Below are 17,705 nucleotides of genomic sequence, written 5' to 3'. Positions count from 1 at the left end.
AATTCCTATAGCTTAATAGCCCAACTTGTGTATGTAAAACATATCCAAATATGTATATGACTATAAATAAAGATTACACGGCCTCAAATATATGTTTTCACATTCGTTTGCATATCACACAAAAGCATCTTACATATTATATCATTATTATTTATTCATTATTCTTGTTTTCATTTTTTCAGCATTGTCCTAGAGAGTATGACGAATCACCAAGTTCACTTGTTTCTATAATTTTCCTTATCAGTTAAAATATCACCCACAACTTTATCATCTCATCTTCGTTCTGTGGGTCTATTATCGGTTTCATAGTTTTGACCAAGGACTTAAACTATTAGGTACATGAAGACGCACATTACGTACAAGAAAATATCCATATGTGTGTATGAACATATGAACACACATATACATTATCCATATATGTGTGTATGAACATATGAACACACATATACACGATGTGGCACCAAAGTAGGTGGGAACGGAGAATGGTGCTATTGTGGCAACGTGATTGGGGTGGTTCGATGTAGGGCGTGTATTAGACGGTTTGGTTCGGTTATTGGACAAAATCGAGTCGTAACCTTTACAGTTCGTTAATGTATTTTGGTAGCCATTGGATATGGTTATCATTAATTATTTTTTTTTGAACAACAACAAAACTTTATATAAACTCAGAAAAGCCTAGCTAAGAGCTAGCAGAAAAAAATACAAAATCAAGGCATCAAAGGATTACGCATCCATAATGTCCAACTATGGCTACCCTTAGAGTTCTGATAGGAGAACCAACGAAAAGAAAGATCGACAATATTATCAAACAAAAATTGTTTCTTAAGCTTATTAGGGCTAAAAATAACGAAATTCCTATAAGACCAGATCACCCACAACACTATCATGCAAACTGCATCCAAGATGGAACACTCCCGAGTAATCACCATAGTGGTATCAATCTACTACAACATATCAGAAGATCCCATGAGCGTTGGAATCGAAACATCTAACCAAAGCTCCACATTTTTCCAAATCTGACGACCCACATCACATTGAAAGAAAAAAATGAGAGACATCTTCCTGGCCAGCTTGAAAAATTGGACAAAGAATGGACTCTAAATCCACTCCTCTATCCACTAGAATTGATCTAATAGGAATTCTGTTTAACAACAATCTCCACAAAAAATACTAACTTTAATAGGAGCATGCTTATTCTAGGGGGTAACAACCCCTCTATCAGAAAGAGTATAAGAATCAATATGACGTCTAGCAGAGTTAACCAAAAAAAGTACCACTTGGATCATAATCCCAAGTATACATGTCCGGGTTAGAGGTCAGTACAATGGGGGTTAAAAGCTCAATAAGATTCTTCAACTGCTCAGATTCCACTCCACCTCTAGTTAGATGACACCAAGAGAAATTCTAGCCAGAAGAACTCCAAAAATCTAGAACAAGCCCACCTTTCAAAACAGATAAAGCATACAAATTGTGGAAAAACGTTTTAAGAAGCATGCCCCACACCATGTATCCTCCCAAAATCTAGCAATAGACCCTTCACCAATCACAATAGACATCGAATTTACGTCTATAACATTCTGTTCATGCAATTGATTAATATGTCCCACTATTTTTTCCACACCCCGATCCCTCCTATAGGCCGAGAACCCCCAAGAAAGCCTCCATTAACCCCATCCAACCCCTTGATTACTTTAATCCATAATGATCATGCTTCACAAAAAAACACCACCTCCACTTGTAAAGGAGCGCCTGGTTGAAAGCATCCAAACTACCAACATCTAAACCACCTTTATCTCTTCAATTTAAAATAACATCCCATTTCACCCAATGAATACGCCTTTGATCTTCTTCCATACCCCATAAAAATCAAGCTCTAGAAGCTTCTAACACATGACAAATAGTAGCAGGTATTCTAAAAATCGAGAAAAAATAAATACTAAGACTACTTAGAACCGATTTGATAAGAGTTAAACAGCCACCTATGGAAAGAAGCTTGACTTTCCAAGCTGAAAGTCTTTTATGGAACTGATCAACGATAGCGTCCCGACTACTAGCACGAGTCATAGAGCCACCAAATGGAATCCCGAGATAAGAAAAAGGAAGAGTAGCCATTACACAACTCTAAAAGAAGCTAAAAAAACAACCTGAAGTTGATCCACTCCAACCCCCACAAGGCTAGATTTAAAGAGATTAATCTTTAAACCATAAACCATATAAAAACACCGAAGAATAGTAATAATATTCCTAATGTTTCTTTCATCCCATTTACCCAGAAATAATGCATCATCTACATAGAAAAGATGAGATAACACAAAGTTAGAATCTCCCACATTGACACCCTGAAATCTACCTGAAGCAACCGCATCCTCCATGGTAATGTGAAGCCCCTCCATAACAATAAGAAACAAGAACGGGGAGATAGTATCACTCTGTCTCAAACCTCTGAACAGCTTGAATTCCTATATGGGATTCCCATTAACAAGAAAGGAAGATTTTGCATTTTTAAATAACCCTATGATCCACAACCGCCATCTATCCCCAAATCCACAAACACCATAATTTGATCCAAATAATCCCAACTGATTGAATCATAAGCTTTCTCAAAATCAACTTTAAAGATAAGAAATTTCTTTTTTTTTTCTTCTTACACCAAGAAACCAACTCACCCACCATAAGCGGCCAGTCTAAGATTTGTCGTCCCTTAAGAAAAGTCGACTGCTTCACTCCAATAACCTTAGGAAGAATTAAAGCCAACCCTTTTGCTAACAGTTTAGCAATAACTTCAAACTGCATCCCAATGAGGCTAATGGGCCTATAATCCTTCACGACTAAAGGACTATCATTCTTCGGGATGAGAATAATAAACGATGAAATACATCCTGCTGGGATAATAGGTTTATTGAAAAATTCATGCACAAAGTCAACCACATCACCACCTAAAATATCCCAGTAATGTTTAAGAAACTAGAGCAAGAATCCGTCTGGACCAGGAGCACGCTCTCCACCATAATCCCAAACTGTCTCCTTAATTTCTTCAGGCGAAAACGGCTTCTCTAAAAAATCCACATTGTCAGAACCAATACTAGCAAACTGATTACTTCTATTCACCATCCGAATATTATTAAATGCTTGAAATTTGGAGGAATAAAAATCAAAAAAATTCTTTTTTAACCACCAACGGATGTGTCACCCAATCCCCGTTAACAGAAACCCCTTGAATTAACATTTGACACTTTTTTTAATATACCATAAAAAAACATAATTCTCATCCCCTTCAACCGACCATTTCACTTTAGCTTTTTTAGCAACATCCGAAGTAACATGTTTCTCAAGATAAGCAATTTCCCCAAGAATATGTTTCCTTTCACTATGCAAATCACTAGAAAAGGCACCATCATCAATAGAACAATCAATATCATATAACCGGGACTCCAGATGCAATTTATGCACATCGCACACCTCCTTAGCCCGAGAATGCCACTCCCGAACTTTACTCTTAATAAATTTAAGTTTATTTTTAAACAAAACAAACTAGCTCCAACTTTGATTAGGCACAAACTCATTAACAGACCCAAGAATAATATCATCGAAACCATCCAAAAGCAACCAAGAATTATAGAACTTGAAAGGAGAAGGTCCATAATCGACCTTATAATCATGAAGCAAAATAGGACAATGGTCAGACCATTTCCTATCCAACACAACCACCTGTAACGCCTGAAATCTACCAAAAATCGATTATGAGATCAAGAAGCGATCTAGTTTACTAAGTTTGACATTTGAAGGGTCAGCCCCAGTAAATTTCTTTCCAGTCATCAGAACATCCACCATACCTATATCATCGATAAAGTCATTAAAATCTCCAACAGAAGCATGACAGAAGATAGACCCAAATCTCTCATCTTCACTTCTAACCACATTGAAGTCACCAAAAATAATATAATTACCCCTGTCTTCCTATAAACGCATAAACGTTCACCATATAGCACTCCATATTAAATGGAACCCAAACACCACCAACAATAACAAGATTACTAGAGCAAACAATAATGTTTTAAATAAAAACACTTGGGTCCCATATAGATAAAATACCTCCCGATCTCCCATGAGCACTACTAAGAAAAATCAAAATTACAATTCCCCCACACACTCCAGACTCTAAACAAGTCCAACTGAGTCATCCTTGTTTCTTGTAAACCCAATAAAGAAACCCTATACTGAATACAAATTGACCTCACCCAACTTCTTTTAAGACGAGTTCGGGTACTACATATATATTCACAAGTTCGGGTGCTACATATATATTCAAAGACATGCAATTCATTGATCAACTTGAATAACAACAATACTAGCCAATATCTCTCTAATCTTGTCTTTATTACCTTTCGTATCATAACCAAGTAACCCTCCCATTTCAACATATTGTTTCATAATATCAACAATATCTTCGATATTACAGGAACTCATTTTTTCACAAGTTTTGACGAACCATGAGAATTTGAATTGGCTGCTTTTGGAATCGGATCAACATCAACATCAGGTCTACATCCCGGAGGCTATGAAAGAGAATCAAAATTAGCATTCAAAAAATCTACACCCAAAACACCATCATCCACCGTCCCTGTTACTGTAGCAGTTGGGGCAGTCGACTGAGGCACTATTATAGTAGCCACCAGTGAAAGCACATCAGCCGGAGGTATTTTAGAAGCAGCAACATCCTCATGGGGTTGAACAGTAGGAGACAAGGAAAAAAAGAAGACTGCACCCCCATTAACAATTGGTTTACACCCACTGGTCTGGAAGAAACGACCATGACGATCAACAAGACCCGCTCCTCTGTTATTATTCAAGCATTGTTCCTTTTCATTCAGTACATCATTAGTTAAAGCATCAAATTTAGCTTGATTGATATCACCAGGAGTACACTCACCTTCATCTTCACCTTCACCTTCATCATCTTCATACTGAAACACCCCAAAAATATGGTCCCAAAAATTTCATTTTCTTATGACAGATAAAATAGTATTTTCAAATGTCAAACATTCATCACAACAAAGCCAATACATCAAGTGTTATCAAAATCAAAGTGAATGTCAAATGCGGAACTCCAGTGGTGTGTGCGATGCAGTCAACTCGAGCTCTTCCCCTTGGAACTGGAAGTACCTAAAACAAAACTAAAAACCATAAGCACAAAGCTTAGTGAGTTTCTCCCAAATTACTGTTAGATAAGGTGTCTAAGTCCATAACTATATTTGGTATGTACTTGACCTGACCCGGTATGGTCCATTTGGGTTGCATGGCATCATGCATTTGGATAGACTAAATGAGAGAAATAACACTTGTGGTTTATTAATATATTCTAAGTTCTAATATATTAATAATATTATTTAATTAGTATTGATCAAGAATTAATTTGGAATTAATTAAGTGATCAAAAGATGACTAATTAAATATATGGGTTGATTATGTAAATCATCCATAACTTGTATAGTGGGCTAAAAGGCTCCACGGATTATCAAGTTGGGTTAAACCCATAGGATGCTCCATGGGAGTTAGAAACCCATGGGTCATGGAAATGAAGAGTCATGTCACATTAGGGTTTACATGGTGTAACCCTAGATGTGACACACTATATAAGGAACATGATACTCACCAAAATCGGCTACACTAAGAACAAGAGAGGGCAAGCCGATTTTTTACAAGTGTTATACATACTCTAAAGTTATTCCAAAGCATTTGGTGTTGTGTGAATCATTTGAGGCATCACACTTGGGGTGTTAGGCTCTCAAGGTTTTCAAGGAATCAAATCAACTACAAGGTATGTAATTCTAGCCATCTTTTATGTTAAAAGTTGTCACACCCCCGAACCAGACGGCGGAAACGTCCGAGGGCTATTGTGACTTAATTGAATACCATCACAATGATTATACATGAATCATAACATCATTCATCACCATGCATTGAAATATTACAACCGATATTGTTTACATTCAGTACATTGTTTTAAAACATTACATTTCCAAAACATAAACCGTTCGATACTATTTAAACAAAACATCATGACATCACTGGATACATTTTCTTCGATTTACCTGTTACCTGAGAATACAAGTATTTTGGAAAAACGTCAACATATGAAATGTTGGTGAGTTCATAAGTAATGTTTGAAAAGAAATGATTTGTATAACTTTGAAAACCACCAAAAAATCCAATATTTTCTGAAAAGAGTATTGTATATAAGAAAAAGTGTGAAGATCCGTAAGTATGCTTGTTGATTTTTGTAAACGTGAATAATTGTTAGACTTTGTATACATCACAGAGGTGAAAGTGTTGAATTTCCCCAGGAAAACCCGATGTTTTCCTAATACATCAAATTACGTGTCTTATTTATTGTTATACCGATACGATGTTTGTTTTCGATAATTCCAGGTGACATTGGATTAATTATGGGTTGTGAGTCGTTATAATCACGCATTAATGAAAATGACTAGTTTACAACTACCAAATACAAACGATCCCTTAGGCGTCGTCCGTACTACTCACTTAATCCAACCACCCTAGTATAAATTTAAAGCTTCTATATTCATATTTATGGACCTACTCGACGAGTTGGCTGCCCCAACTCGTCGTGTAGAAACAGATCAGGCCGCGTGGTTTATGGAACCTACTCGACGAGTTGGAGGACCCCAAGTCGATGAGTTGAGACTGTACATGAAAACCCTAATTTTTAGGGTTTTCACCCTATTTAAAGGACCTTAAGTCCTCCCTCCAGCCTCACATACCACCTTCACATCTAGAAACAAACCCTAATCGAGCTAACCTCCTATTTTGAGTGTGTGTGTGTGTGTGTGTGTGAGAGGCTAAAGAGTGTGTGTTGGTGCATTTCTTGAAGAGACTTGAAGATTGAGAAGCTTGGAAAAAGAAGGAGCTTGTAGATCCAGCATTTACTTCGTTTTGGCATTCATTTGAAGGTAAAAAGTCATTACCTTGATCATTTTCTTGTTAGATCTCTCCATTCAAGAGTTTTGGGTCATTTCTAGCTTATTCTTGAGGCATTTCTGGTTTTCAGCAAGTTTTGACGTGAAGAGTTCAGATCTGGACTCCTTTAGGCCCTCATGGACATAAAGTTTTCAGCTTTATCTAGTCTCGGCCTTTCTCCATGCCCTAAATCTCTTCCTAAGCTTATTTTTGGGTGTTTTGGCCTCTTAAGGCCATGCATGGACACAAAGTTAGAAACTTTACATGGTAACTACACCATAGGGGTCTAGATCTATAGTTTGGAGCCTTGGGTTCGCTAATAGGTGTCTGAATCAGAAAAGGGTTGAAGGAACTCGACAAGTTGCTTAGCCAACTTGACGAGTTGGATAAGGGTTTTCCCGCTTTCTTGATTTTAAGTGGACTCGCCGAGTTGATGAGATAAATCGATGAGTTAGTTAGGGTTTTCCCTATTTTCTGATTTCTGAAGGAACTCGACAAGTTTCTAGTTGCACTCAACGAGTCGGGTCAACATGGACTGTTGACCTTGACTGTTGACTTGGACTTTGACCATGGTTGACCAAGTTTGCTTTCTGGGGATATTTTGGTAATTTGGGTCTTGATGGAATTGGTCCTATAGTGGTTATAGGTGTTTGAGTTTGGAGCCGTGATTCGAGAGCTTGATCTTTTCAGTTTAGTTCGACATTGTGAGGTGAGTCTTCCTCACTATACTAAAGGGTCGAAGGCACCAAGGCCGGCCCTTTGGATTGTTATCCTGCTTGGTTACTATTATGATCTACTGGATCGGTGTCCTAGTAGATAGGATGTTCCTATGTGGGTATGATCTGTTAAGATCGCTATCCTGGTAGATAGGATGTTGCTATGCTTAGCGATCTGTAGATCGATTTGACTGTCTGTAGATTGTTATGTGATTATTTGATATGTGTGCATTATATGTGGGCATTCCAACCCGATGGTTGTGGGCCGAGAGTATTCCATCCCGAGGATGATTGGACTCATTGTATGTCAAAATTCCAACCCGATGGTTGTGGGCTGAGAGTATTCTATCCCGAGGATGACTAGACTCATTGTATGTGGGAATTCCTACCCAATGGTTGTGGGCCGAGAGTATTCCATCCCGAGGATGATTGGACTCATTGTATGTGAGCATTCCAACCCGATGGTTGTGATCCAAGAGCATTCCATCCTGAGGATGATTAGACTCATTGTATGTGGGCTTTCCAAGCCGATGGTTGTGGGCCGAGGGTATACCATCCCGTGGCTGATTGGACCCGTAGTATGTTGGCATTCAGACTCGATGGTTGATTGGGCCATAGTATGCTCTTATTGTATGTGTATTATTGTTGTATGATTATTTGGGGGAAATCACTAAGCTTCGGTGTCACACCCCGAAATCAAAGGCGGAAACGTTCCGGGGTGGAGAACGTCATGAATATCGCAACCAATGTACATAGTAAGCGTAGTAAGCACAAAACATTACATTACATAGAATTATTACATTTGTCTGAAAACAAAGAGTTACATGTGTTTTATATATATATATATATATATATATATATATATATATATATTATATGAATAAAAGTAAAGACATGTCTTCTACGTACTCCGTCTTCGCCAAAAGGATCGTTGGGTATCTGTCTAATGTCGACCGGAGAATACAAGCAGTTTGAAAATCAGCATAAAGCTGGTGAGTTCATAAGTGGTTTAGTTTTTGTAAAAGAACAGGTTTCCTTTGGTTTTTTGAAAAAGTCGTTATCCATGAAAATCCCATATTTTCTTATAAGTAAAGTTTAGCTATTCGTTTAACCTACAGTTTGATTTGGAACATTTCGTTATCCCAAGGAAAAACCCTTATTTTCCTACACTACTAGAAAAACAGCCTTTTACGACGCTCATTGCGCGTCGTAAAAGGCTCAGACGACGTGCAAATGCGCGTCAAGGAAGGCCCTGTCATAAAGAGAGACGACGCGCTTTTGCGTGTCGTCTATAGACGACACTCAATTACGACGCGCGTTTACGACACGCAAGGCGTATCAAGGAAGGCCTTGTCATAAAGGAAGACGACACGCATTCGCGTGTCGTAACATTACGACACGCGTGTTAATGACACGCAATGCGTATCAAGAAAGCCTCTGTCAAGAAAGGCCGTGTCATAAATGAAGATGACACACATTTTTGCGTATCATAATTTTAAATGTTTAAAAAAAATATTATTTATAGATTTACTAATTTTCAAATTAAATAATACATTAAAAATCTCATAATACAAAATAAAATACCATAAATAACAAAGATAATTCATTTCACTAATATGTCAAATACAAATAATTATTCCAAAAGTGAGTAAATGTTATAAAAAAATGAACTCATTTATATACAATTGCATCATCTAGCTTACTATGTGCCAACAACTCTCTGTGTGTTTATTTTTGCTTGAGTCTCGTTTCCTCCGAAGCTTCTAGCCATGCCAAAATATGATATCTTGAGTCTCGTATGAATAGATCACGCGCAATAGGTCTAGCTTGTATCATTCCAAATAATTCCAATGCTAGTCTCTATACAAGCCAATAATTTGAGAACTTAATTTTACCATTATTTTATAATTAATCAAATAAGAAAACAATAAATACCTTCCGCCATATATGAAAGAGAACAAGTAAAAAAGATCAGTATCGCCACTTTCAGTTGCCTTAGTCAGGGCTGTATCTTCTTCCCCAATGCCTAGTAACAAAGGAACCTGGAAAAGTGCTAATTTCCTCCTGCTAGTCTGATCTGCATGAGCAGCAACTGCAACATAAGAAATGCTTCTGCACAATTTTAACTGAAAAATCCCAAAAAGTTAGCCATTGACATTTTCTAGTGTACTTTAATCCTATAAAACTTTGAACAAACCTTATCAAGTATGATATATCCTGATAACCACTTCATGCAGAATAAGCCTAAAAACGAATCAATCCACCAATCAAAACTTGTAAGCTTTTTTAAGTTTCAAGCTCCATATTTCAAGTACGTTGCTATTTTATGCAATTTGATGAAATAACACTTACAAGACAGCCTTGTTCTTGTTGATGATCAAATTTTCAAAAATAAAAATAAAAACCCTCTCCTAACTGTTACTATTTCATCATGTGGAAGAAAGCCAATTGTAAACAGGTTATAACAACAAAGATATCATGTAATGTAACACAACATTGTTCTGCATGCATTTACACACTAAAACGACTAGCAGTATTTACATAATTCCCCCACCCTACCTCAGGCTTAGGATTTGATTTGGTTTGGTTTGGCCAAAAACAATGATAACTATACCCCTACTACTATTACTACTGCTACTACTAAAGGGGCATTAGTTAATACAATAGGTTCCAAAAATATGAGAGAAATAAACAAAATCTTTTAACAAAGGAAAGGAGAGATGGGAAGAAATTATGTACACACATACCTCTATATGTTTCTCCATCCATCTCCATGGCGTGGCTCTCATCAAAGACTGAGACTGAGACCAACAGATCCTACTTTGAAATTTCAATCGAAAACAATATTGCAGCCTGTATTCATCTTCCTACTAACCGCCTGATAGAATGCAACTATGAACGTCATATGCAACCAAGATTAAGAATCACCACTCATATAATGAGATATGTTATACAACATTTCAATCACCATTTTACCCTTGCAATCTAACAAATAATATTCATCAATTTTAACGTGAAGAAAAAAGTAGAAAAACAAATAGGTAAAGAGTGTGTATCATAATAGATTAAACCAGGTTTTTTGGTTTAATCTGTTATGTCATGCTGTATAGATTAAGTCAAATAAACAACAACCATGTGTCTAGATTAAGCTCGGTCAGTCAAAAGAAATAGAAACAACCCCTTAATCTGGTAAAGCTATATTATATAAGTGTGTATTTCATTGACCTAATAATGCACACACAAGTAACACAACTTACCACAAAGTAGAAAACAAGGCTTTCTTACATATAAACATCCTTGTTACAAGAACACACACACACACACAGAAAGACAGCAAACACCTAGTTTGCATTTGATACAAGGGATGGGACTGGACAAGCTCTTTAGGTCTATTTTCCATGAGATAATGAGAAGGGAATTCATGTCATTTACACAGAGAGAGAAAATTTCCCAACTTGTTCTACCTTTTTGGTTGGGAGTGACAAAAAATTGCAATTTCTATCTCATTAGTCCAACCTGTGTCTATGCAATATTGCTATGTAGACTTCTCGTGGTGCTCGAATTCTTGATGGTGCTTTCATGACTCATAAACTATGCTTAACAAAAAGATAAGACCTCGTTATAAAAACTCTCAATCAATTGACATTGTGTTCTGATAAAAAGATTATGACCCTCCACCTACGCAACAAATCAAACACTTCAGAGTCTAAAGACAGAACCTAAGAAAAAAAAGTCTTGCAGTTTTCACTTTCTTAATAATATTGAGTCCGGTATATGAATGATGAAATCCCTATTTCGTATCAATAATAAACTTCAGATCAAACAGGACAACTCACTTGTTATATATAATGACAATCAAACTATATCAAACACAAACAAATTAACCACTGCACATGTTAAATGAAAAAAGTAAAGCATATGACAGTAAGCAATTAAAAAAGATAGGAAAAACCTATCCGAGATAGAGAAAGAAAGGTTTGGTTCTGCTTCTTAGGTATTATTATAATGGATGAGCGGAGAGACATATATGATTCTGGTTATCCAAACATAATGGGCTCAATTTTTGGGTTGGACAAAAGAAAAGATTGCAAACTTTTTTGTCTGGTCTCAATGGACGTCAAAGTAGTACAAGTAAGCTAACTTCTGTTAATTATTATTTATTAGGTGAGGTCCAGCCTTGTCCCATCTATCACCTATTATGTAGTATCAAACACATCATGAAATGAGAGAAGACTAACCTGAACAAAATCAAGACGATTAGATGTACTTTCCATTTCCGAACCCAAATCCTCTATAATTTTCTCCTGAAATGGGAAATAAACAACTAAGCTTATTTTTGGTGATCAAATAAAATATATATCTATCTATCTATGTCAATTGTGAAGTGTGAAGAAGAAGAAGATCATGATGTCCATGCATAAAGCAGATGTGCACATGTGAAAGGAGTTCGTCATGTATGGTGAGCCCAACAGATCCGATCCTTTCTACACTTGCACTTGGTTCATCTAACTCTTCATCTTGTTGTCTGTTGTACCATACATACAATAGTTACGTATTATCCACAAATACAGATTTATATATTTCAGTTTTTATTATCATTAACAGAATCTACTTTGAGCTTTTTTTTTCTTATTCATCTTTAGCATTGTACATTCAACTTCTTATTAGGACCTAAATGTTTTCCATTTGGATGACATTGTGGTAAAATTTTTAAAATAAAAATTTATAACACAAAGAACAAAAGTAGGATGCTATAATAAAAATACATCATCATCCATGCTCGTTTTTTTGGTTAAAAAAACAATTTAAGAGGTTATAAACAGCTGGTAAAGGTATGCTAGATCAACCCATTGGACCTGCTTTTTTAGGTATATCTATCAATAAAATATGAGTATAAAAAACAATTCATTTGGGGCTAGTAAACAAGACAAGACACTCTTTAAAATGATATATCTAAAGAAATTATAAAAGCAAAAGCTTACCTGAGGAGAAGCATCTGTGTCTGATTCTGAAGAAATAAAATCATCATTATCTACAACAGCATATGATCCGGTTCTGGTCCTGTCCTTATCCTGCTGCTGATGAGACTTTGGCATCCGCATTAATTCTTGGCGCATCCCACCAAAGTTTGAACTGCTTCCAGTCACAGTCACTTCTTTCTTAATATTTCCCACCTGATTGGTTAGTGGTTACACATAGAAAATAAGGCTCATATCCATATTTAACAAAGTAATAAATTAAAAGATTTGTATTGTACCTGAATCGGAGCAGTAGTGGTCCACTTCCTTCGCTTTTCAAGCTCCACTTGTTTTATACCATACAAAGAAGGGTCTCTAGCAGCTACAAAAATAGTATTTTCCAGCTCATCCACCTTCCCTATCACAAAAATTCATTTTCAGAACTCAAATTAAACAGATTTCATCTTTCTTAATTTGTCTTGTATTTCAAATACATACTTGCCATTCAATGCTCTCGCAATTGGAAAGGAGTTCCTTTGTCAGCCGGGATTGTTCCCCGCTGCCGCGTTCCTATTCATGAAAGCTGCCCTGGAGGCTATCAATCACAAAATAAATGATTATAAGATGATAAAAACATTAACATACTTTCCCTGTATCAGGAGGACCGTAGAGAAGAACACCAGAGCGCTTACGTAGCCCAGATGAAACCAAATCTTTATGCAGAAGGGGGAGCTGTAAATGCATTACCAATATGTCACAACTTATGCCAAAGCTTACAACAACCAACTGGAATTCAAGATTCCATTCCTATGTAGTATGTACCTGAACTGTATCAAGAATAGATTTTTTCACATCTTCCAGCCCACCAACATCCTCCCACTTAACATTAGGGACCTACACACACAAACAACTAGGGATGAGCATATGGACCGGGGAACCGGCCGGAACCGGTCCCGGAACCGGAACCCGATGGAACCGGTAGGGCCGGGACCGATACTATAATTTCGTCAATTTTTGGAACCGGGACCCGGTAAGAACCGGTCATTGGAACCGGCCCAAAACCGGGAACCGGACCGGATAATCTTTAAAAAAACCCATGCCTTTTTTTGGAATTGGACGTAAACAAAAAACTGATCTTCGAGACTTCGACTATGTTTCTTCTATTTCTATTATATTATAATGAGATTTTCAGGTTCTATTGTTATTGTTGTTGTAGGCATATATTAACATTTGTATAACTATAAATTATATGTAACTTTGGTTTCCAATTTTAAACCAATGTCTATCTATTCTATATTTCGGTAAAGATATTTAACAATTATAACTATCAATATTATAATTAATAAATAACAATTCTACATTTTAGTTTTTGATAATTTTCCAAAACGTGACCTCCAAACAAAAAGTTTAAAAACAAACGAGGACATGCATGAAAATACGGCTACGTCTTCAATTTTGACGTAAATTACAGATAATCTAACTTTTCACCTTCGAGCTTATAATAATCAATTTCAAATCATATTCCAAACAACGTTAAAACACAATCCAACTTATGTTAGGGAAAAAGAAAAAAACTTATCCAAAAATACGTTGCTATTTCTTGAAGACCGGTTCCAAAATCGAAAACCCGGTAAAAACCGGACCCGGAACTGGTAGAACCGCCGGGCCGGTTCGGTTCTTGATTTTGGCCGAAGCCGATTCCCGGGTCGGTCCGGTTCCGACCGGTTCGGTCCGTTTGCTCATCCCTACAAACAACTCAAACTTAGTACCCTGTAGAATAGATGTAATGCCACCAACCATTTTTTATTTTACACACCTTGGGAGTCCCCAAAGCCGATGCATTCCTTTTCTTTGACCGCTCCAAAGCTTTGACCATGAATTCTTTGCTGTCACCCAACTTCTCAAAGCTACTGCCATTAATAGGAATCAAACTTGAACTAGCATCAGCAACTAAAGCCCTAATATCCCTTGGCAAGAAACCAGATATTTGTCCAACCATATCTTTTACAACATCCTATGTACAAGTCTGCAAGGAGCATACATCATTCATTAGATTTTAAGATAAATATATGTATACAGTAAAATATTCATATTCTTATTCGTACTTACATCTAGAACCAATTCAGGGATAAGGTGAAGTGACTGGGATAACATTTGCACTCTCTGGTCTTCGGTCAAACCTCCCATTTTCATTTCATGGCTGAAACAACACCTAATTGTAGGTGGCAACCCTTCAGAGTTATCAGCAGCTGCAACTAGCAGCACAGGATGGGTTTTAATCGTGTTCATATGCTGCATAATGAGAGTAAAACAGTGAGCAACCAATGGATAATTGACATATTTTTATGGCAGAAATCATCATCTCAAAACATCAACCTCTGCTTCTTTTTCTTCATCTTCATAATCATCATCTTGTCTAAATGGATCGGTGAATTCCCTAACGACAGATGCAACTTTAGAATTCATACCAACTTAATCATTTTGTGAACCATCATTAGAGCTCAAATTGCTGAAAGCATCAAAATGGTGCAGCAGAAGAATAGTTGGTGCATATCTGCAATAACACAAACACAGTCATACACATATTATCAGGAATTAATTATTACTATGAAACACATAACAAGAAAGTAGATCATTTCACATCATAATGGTTGTAAATACCTACTAGCTGCACTGAAAGCTTGAGCCAACATGGAAGAACCCTTCCTCTCTGAAGATGCAAGTAAATCATGACAACTATACTCAACCACATGCAGCCCAAGTTGAGAAGCAACATGCTTCACAACAGTCCTCTTCCCACACCCAGGTAAACCAAACAAAAGAACAGCAACCCTGAATTTTGATGAAAGTGCTGATGGGCATAAAGTTGGTGTGATAATAGAGGCCAGGGTCTTTACTGTGTCTTGATGTAAAGGACAGTAATGTTTTCTCTACGCATCCCCAAAAAAACAAAGCCTATTTATTAAGAGCTCCAGGAGAAGCAACAATAAAACTTCACTTCAATGGAGAAGCCAACTTACAGAATCTTGAATCTCGTCTTTTACTGGATAGATAAACTTTCACAAATCTTTGTATACAGAATCTTGACTCCGACCTCATCTATTTCTTTTCTTTCCCATTACTGGATAGATAAACTTTCACAAATCTCTGTATACAAGATATAAAAAAGTCAAATTAGACAAACCTTGAGAGTACTTCAAAATTTCTAAAGCAAGAATCAGTTACAACTAACAAAAAAAACATGAAATTTGAAGAGTAGAAGTGTAGAAATAGAATAGTAATTGATGATGAAATTGAAGAGTAGAAGTGTACACTTCTACTCTTCAAATAAGCATTAATACACATCAACTGAAAGACGCCATCATTACTAGCAAAAGAGCCTCCTTGAAACGAGTCACAAAAAACAGAGAACTATAAGAGCGTGAGGTGAGATTTTGTGAACGAGAAACCCTAGTTCATCGATTCTCTCACATGAGAATTTTGGGATGTTGTGGCAAATCGATCTGGTTCACGGTAGTAATGCCCCAATGTGACTACCTTCTCAATGTATCCCTACATCTCATTAGAACCCGATGCGTTTCATTTGCCCTAGTTTATGCCTTTCTCAACTCACACCCAAATGGATAGAAGTTAGGAGATGCATTTCTTTATCTTCTTTGTCGGCTCTGGCAGTGAGGGTTGGAGGCGGTGGATGTGGATGAGGAACGCAGAGACAGAGACATGGATTGAAAGGAGATATAAGATAATAAAATAGAGAGACAAGAGGGGCGAGAAGAGAGTGGATTTTGTACTTTTCTGTTCCCCTCTTTCTCCCTACTTTCCTATTCTGATGATAAGCTCTAAAATGTTCTCTATTTACTTAAGATCGTCGGAGAAGGGGAAGAAGTGAGCCTGAGGTTGTCGGCGGCGAATCGATTATAGAGAGCACGTAATGTGTGAGTGAGGGTTCAGATGTTCTTAAAAAAAACCATAGAAATTAATAGCGTAATAAGAAACACGCGTTTGAGTAAAAATTATAAAGCGACATCTGCAGACGACACACACTTAAAATAAAAGCGCCTTCCGTGTTTGTAATTTTTTTTATTGGACACTAATTTTAGGGTACGCACAAATACGCGTCCTCTATCCTTCAAATTTTGTGAAACTGACATTATTGTTTAGGGCACGTACAAATGCGCGTCCTCTATCAGCGCGTGTCATTGTTTGCGCGTCATTAAAGAGTTCTTTTCTAGTAGTGCTATGTGTGAGTTATTTATTCGTTTATTCCACAGTTTGATTAGGAACATTTCATTATCCCAGGAAAAACCCTTATTTTCCTATGTGTGAGTTATTTATTCGTTTATTCCATGGTTTGATTCGGAACAATTCGTTATCCCAGGAAAAACCCTTAGTTTCCTATGTGTGAGTTAGTTATTCGTTTGAAATCTTATGCCCTAGTATCTATCATACTTGTCGTATTAGTTAGATATTCTGATATCCTAGTTGTCCTACACTCGAATGTATCTAAAGGCGTACTTTCGTATTCGTATTCATATTCGTATTCGTATTTTTTTAGTATCCGTTTTATTCCTATATGTACTTTCGTATTCGCTCTGTTTCTAACTGTACTTTCGTATTCTCTCTGTTTCTAACTGTACTTTCGTATTCGTTCTGTTAATATCTGAGGGCGTATCTTATTAGTATTAATCCTATTTGATGATTAGTAGGAATTATTCGTAAATTATGAAATATAACATAGATTATAACACTTTATCAAGAAATCTATGATTAGTCTGAAAGCTAACTCTGCAATTCGAACTATTGGTTAATACGGTTTTCAATATTAAAAGCATACAAATTATGAAACATTTGAACTGAAAATAATAAGTTTAAGTACAAGATTTCCTTTTACTTTTGCTTGTATTACCCATGAAAACATTTGAAAAACACGGAAAAAGAGTAGGGGTATGAACTCACCGGTCGAGAAGCGTGTCGGTTCGGATGCTAAATGTCAGTTCGGGGCTTGAACGTGTGCGAGGTTCCTATGTAATATGAAAAGATACACATTTGTATC

At 36.7% G+C, this 17,705-nt stretch overlaps 1 protein-coding gene across 12 annotated transcripts; it reads right to left on the bottom strand.

Moving 5' to 3' along the window:
• Positions 1-9,275: 9,275 nt before the first annotated feature.
• LOC145102085 (peroxisomal ATPase PEX6-like) lies at positions 9,276-16,590 on the bottom strand. 12 transcript variants are annotated; one of them, XR_013706030.1, is made up of 11 exons: positions 14,469-14,584; positions 13,475-14,397; positions 13,345-13,384; positions 13,151-13,247; positions 12,952-13,070; positions 12,677-12,868; positions 11,933-11,998; positions 10,442-10,586; positions 9,892-9,938; positions 9,630-9,820; positions 9,276-9,554 (listed from the first exon to the last, which is right to left on the bottom strand). XR_013706030.1 is itself a non-coding variant. In XM_079039432.1 (10 exons), exons 6-9 carry the CDS (start codon positions 14,649-14,651, stop codon positions 13,192-13,194), a joined length of 351 nt encoding a protein of 116 aa, XP_078895558.1. In that variant the 5' UTR covers positions 14,652-14,678; positions 14,762-14,944; positions 15,029-15,206; positions 15,314-15,582; positions 15,673-15,799; positions 16,021-16,590; the 3' UTR covers positions 12,953-13,065; positions 13,151-13,191. The 12 variants fall into 12 exon arrangements, 5 of the variants coding, with proteins under 5 accessions (XP_078895557.1, XP_078895558.1, XP_078895560.1 ...); XR_013706026.1 differs by having other exon boundaries at positions 10,442-10,572; XR_013706028.1 differs by having other exon boundaries at positions 9,630-9,771; positions 10,442-10,572.
• Positions 16,591-17,705: the final 1,115 nt, after the last annotated feature.

Source organism: Lactuca serriola, chromosome 4 (assembly GCF_051521515.1).
Source record: "Lactuca serriola cultivar US96UC23 chromosome 4, Lser_US96UC23_V15, whole genome shotgun sequence".
Lineage (NCBI taxonomy): Eukaryota > Viridiplantae > Streptophyta > Magnoliopsida > Asterales > Asteraceae > Lactuca > Lactuca serriola.
Note: the sequence above shows the minus strand (reverse complement) of the source record. Positions and strands in the feature narration are given on the sequence as shown.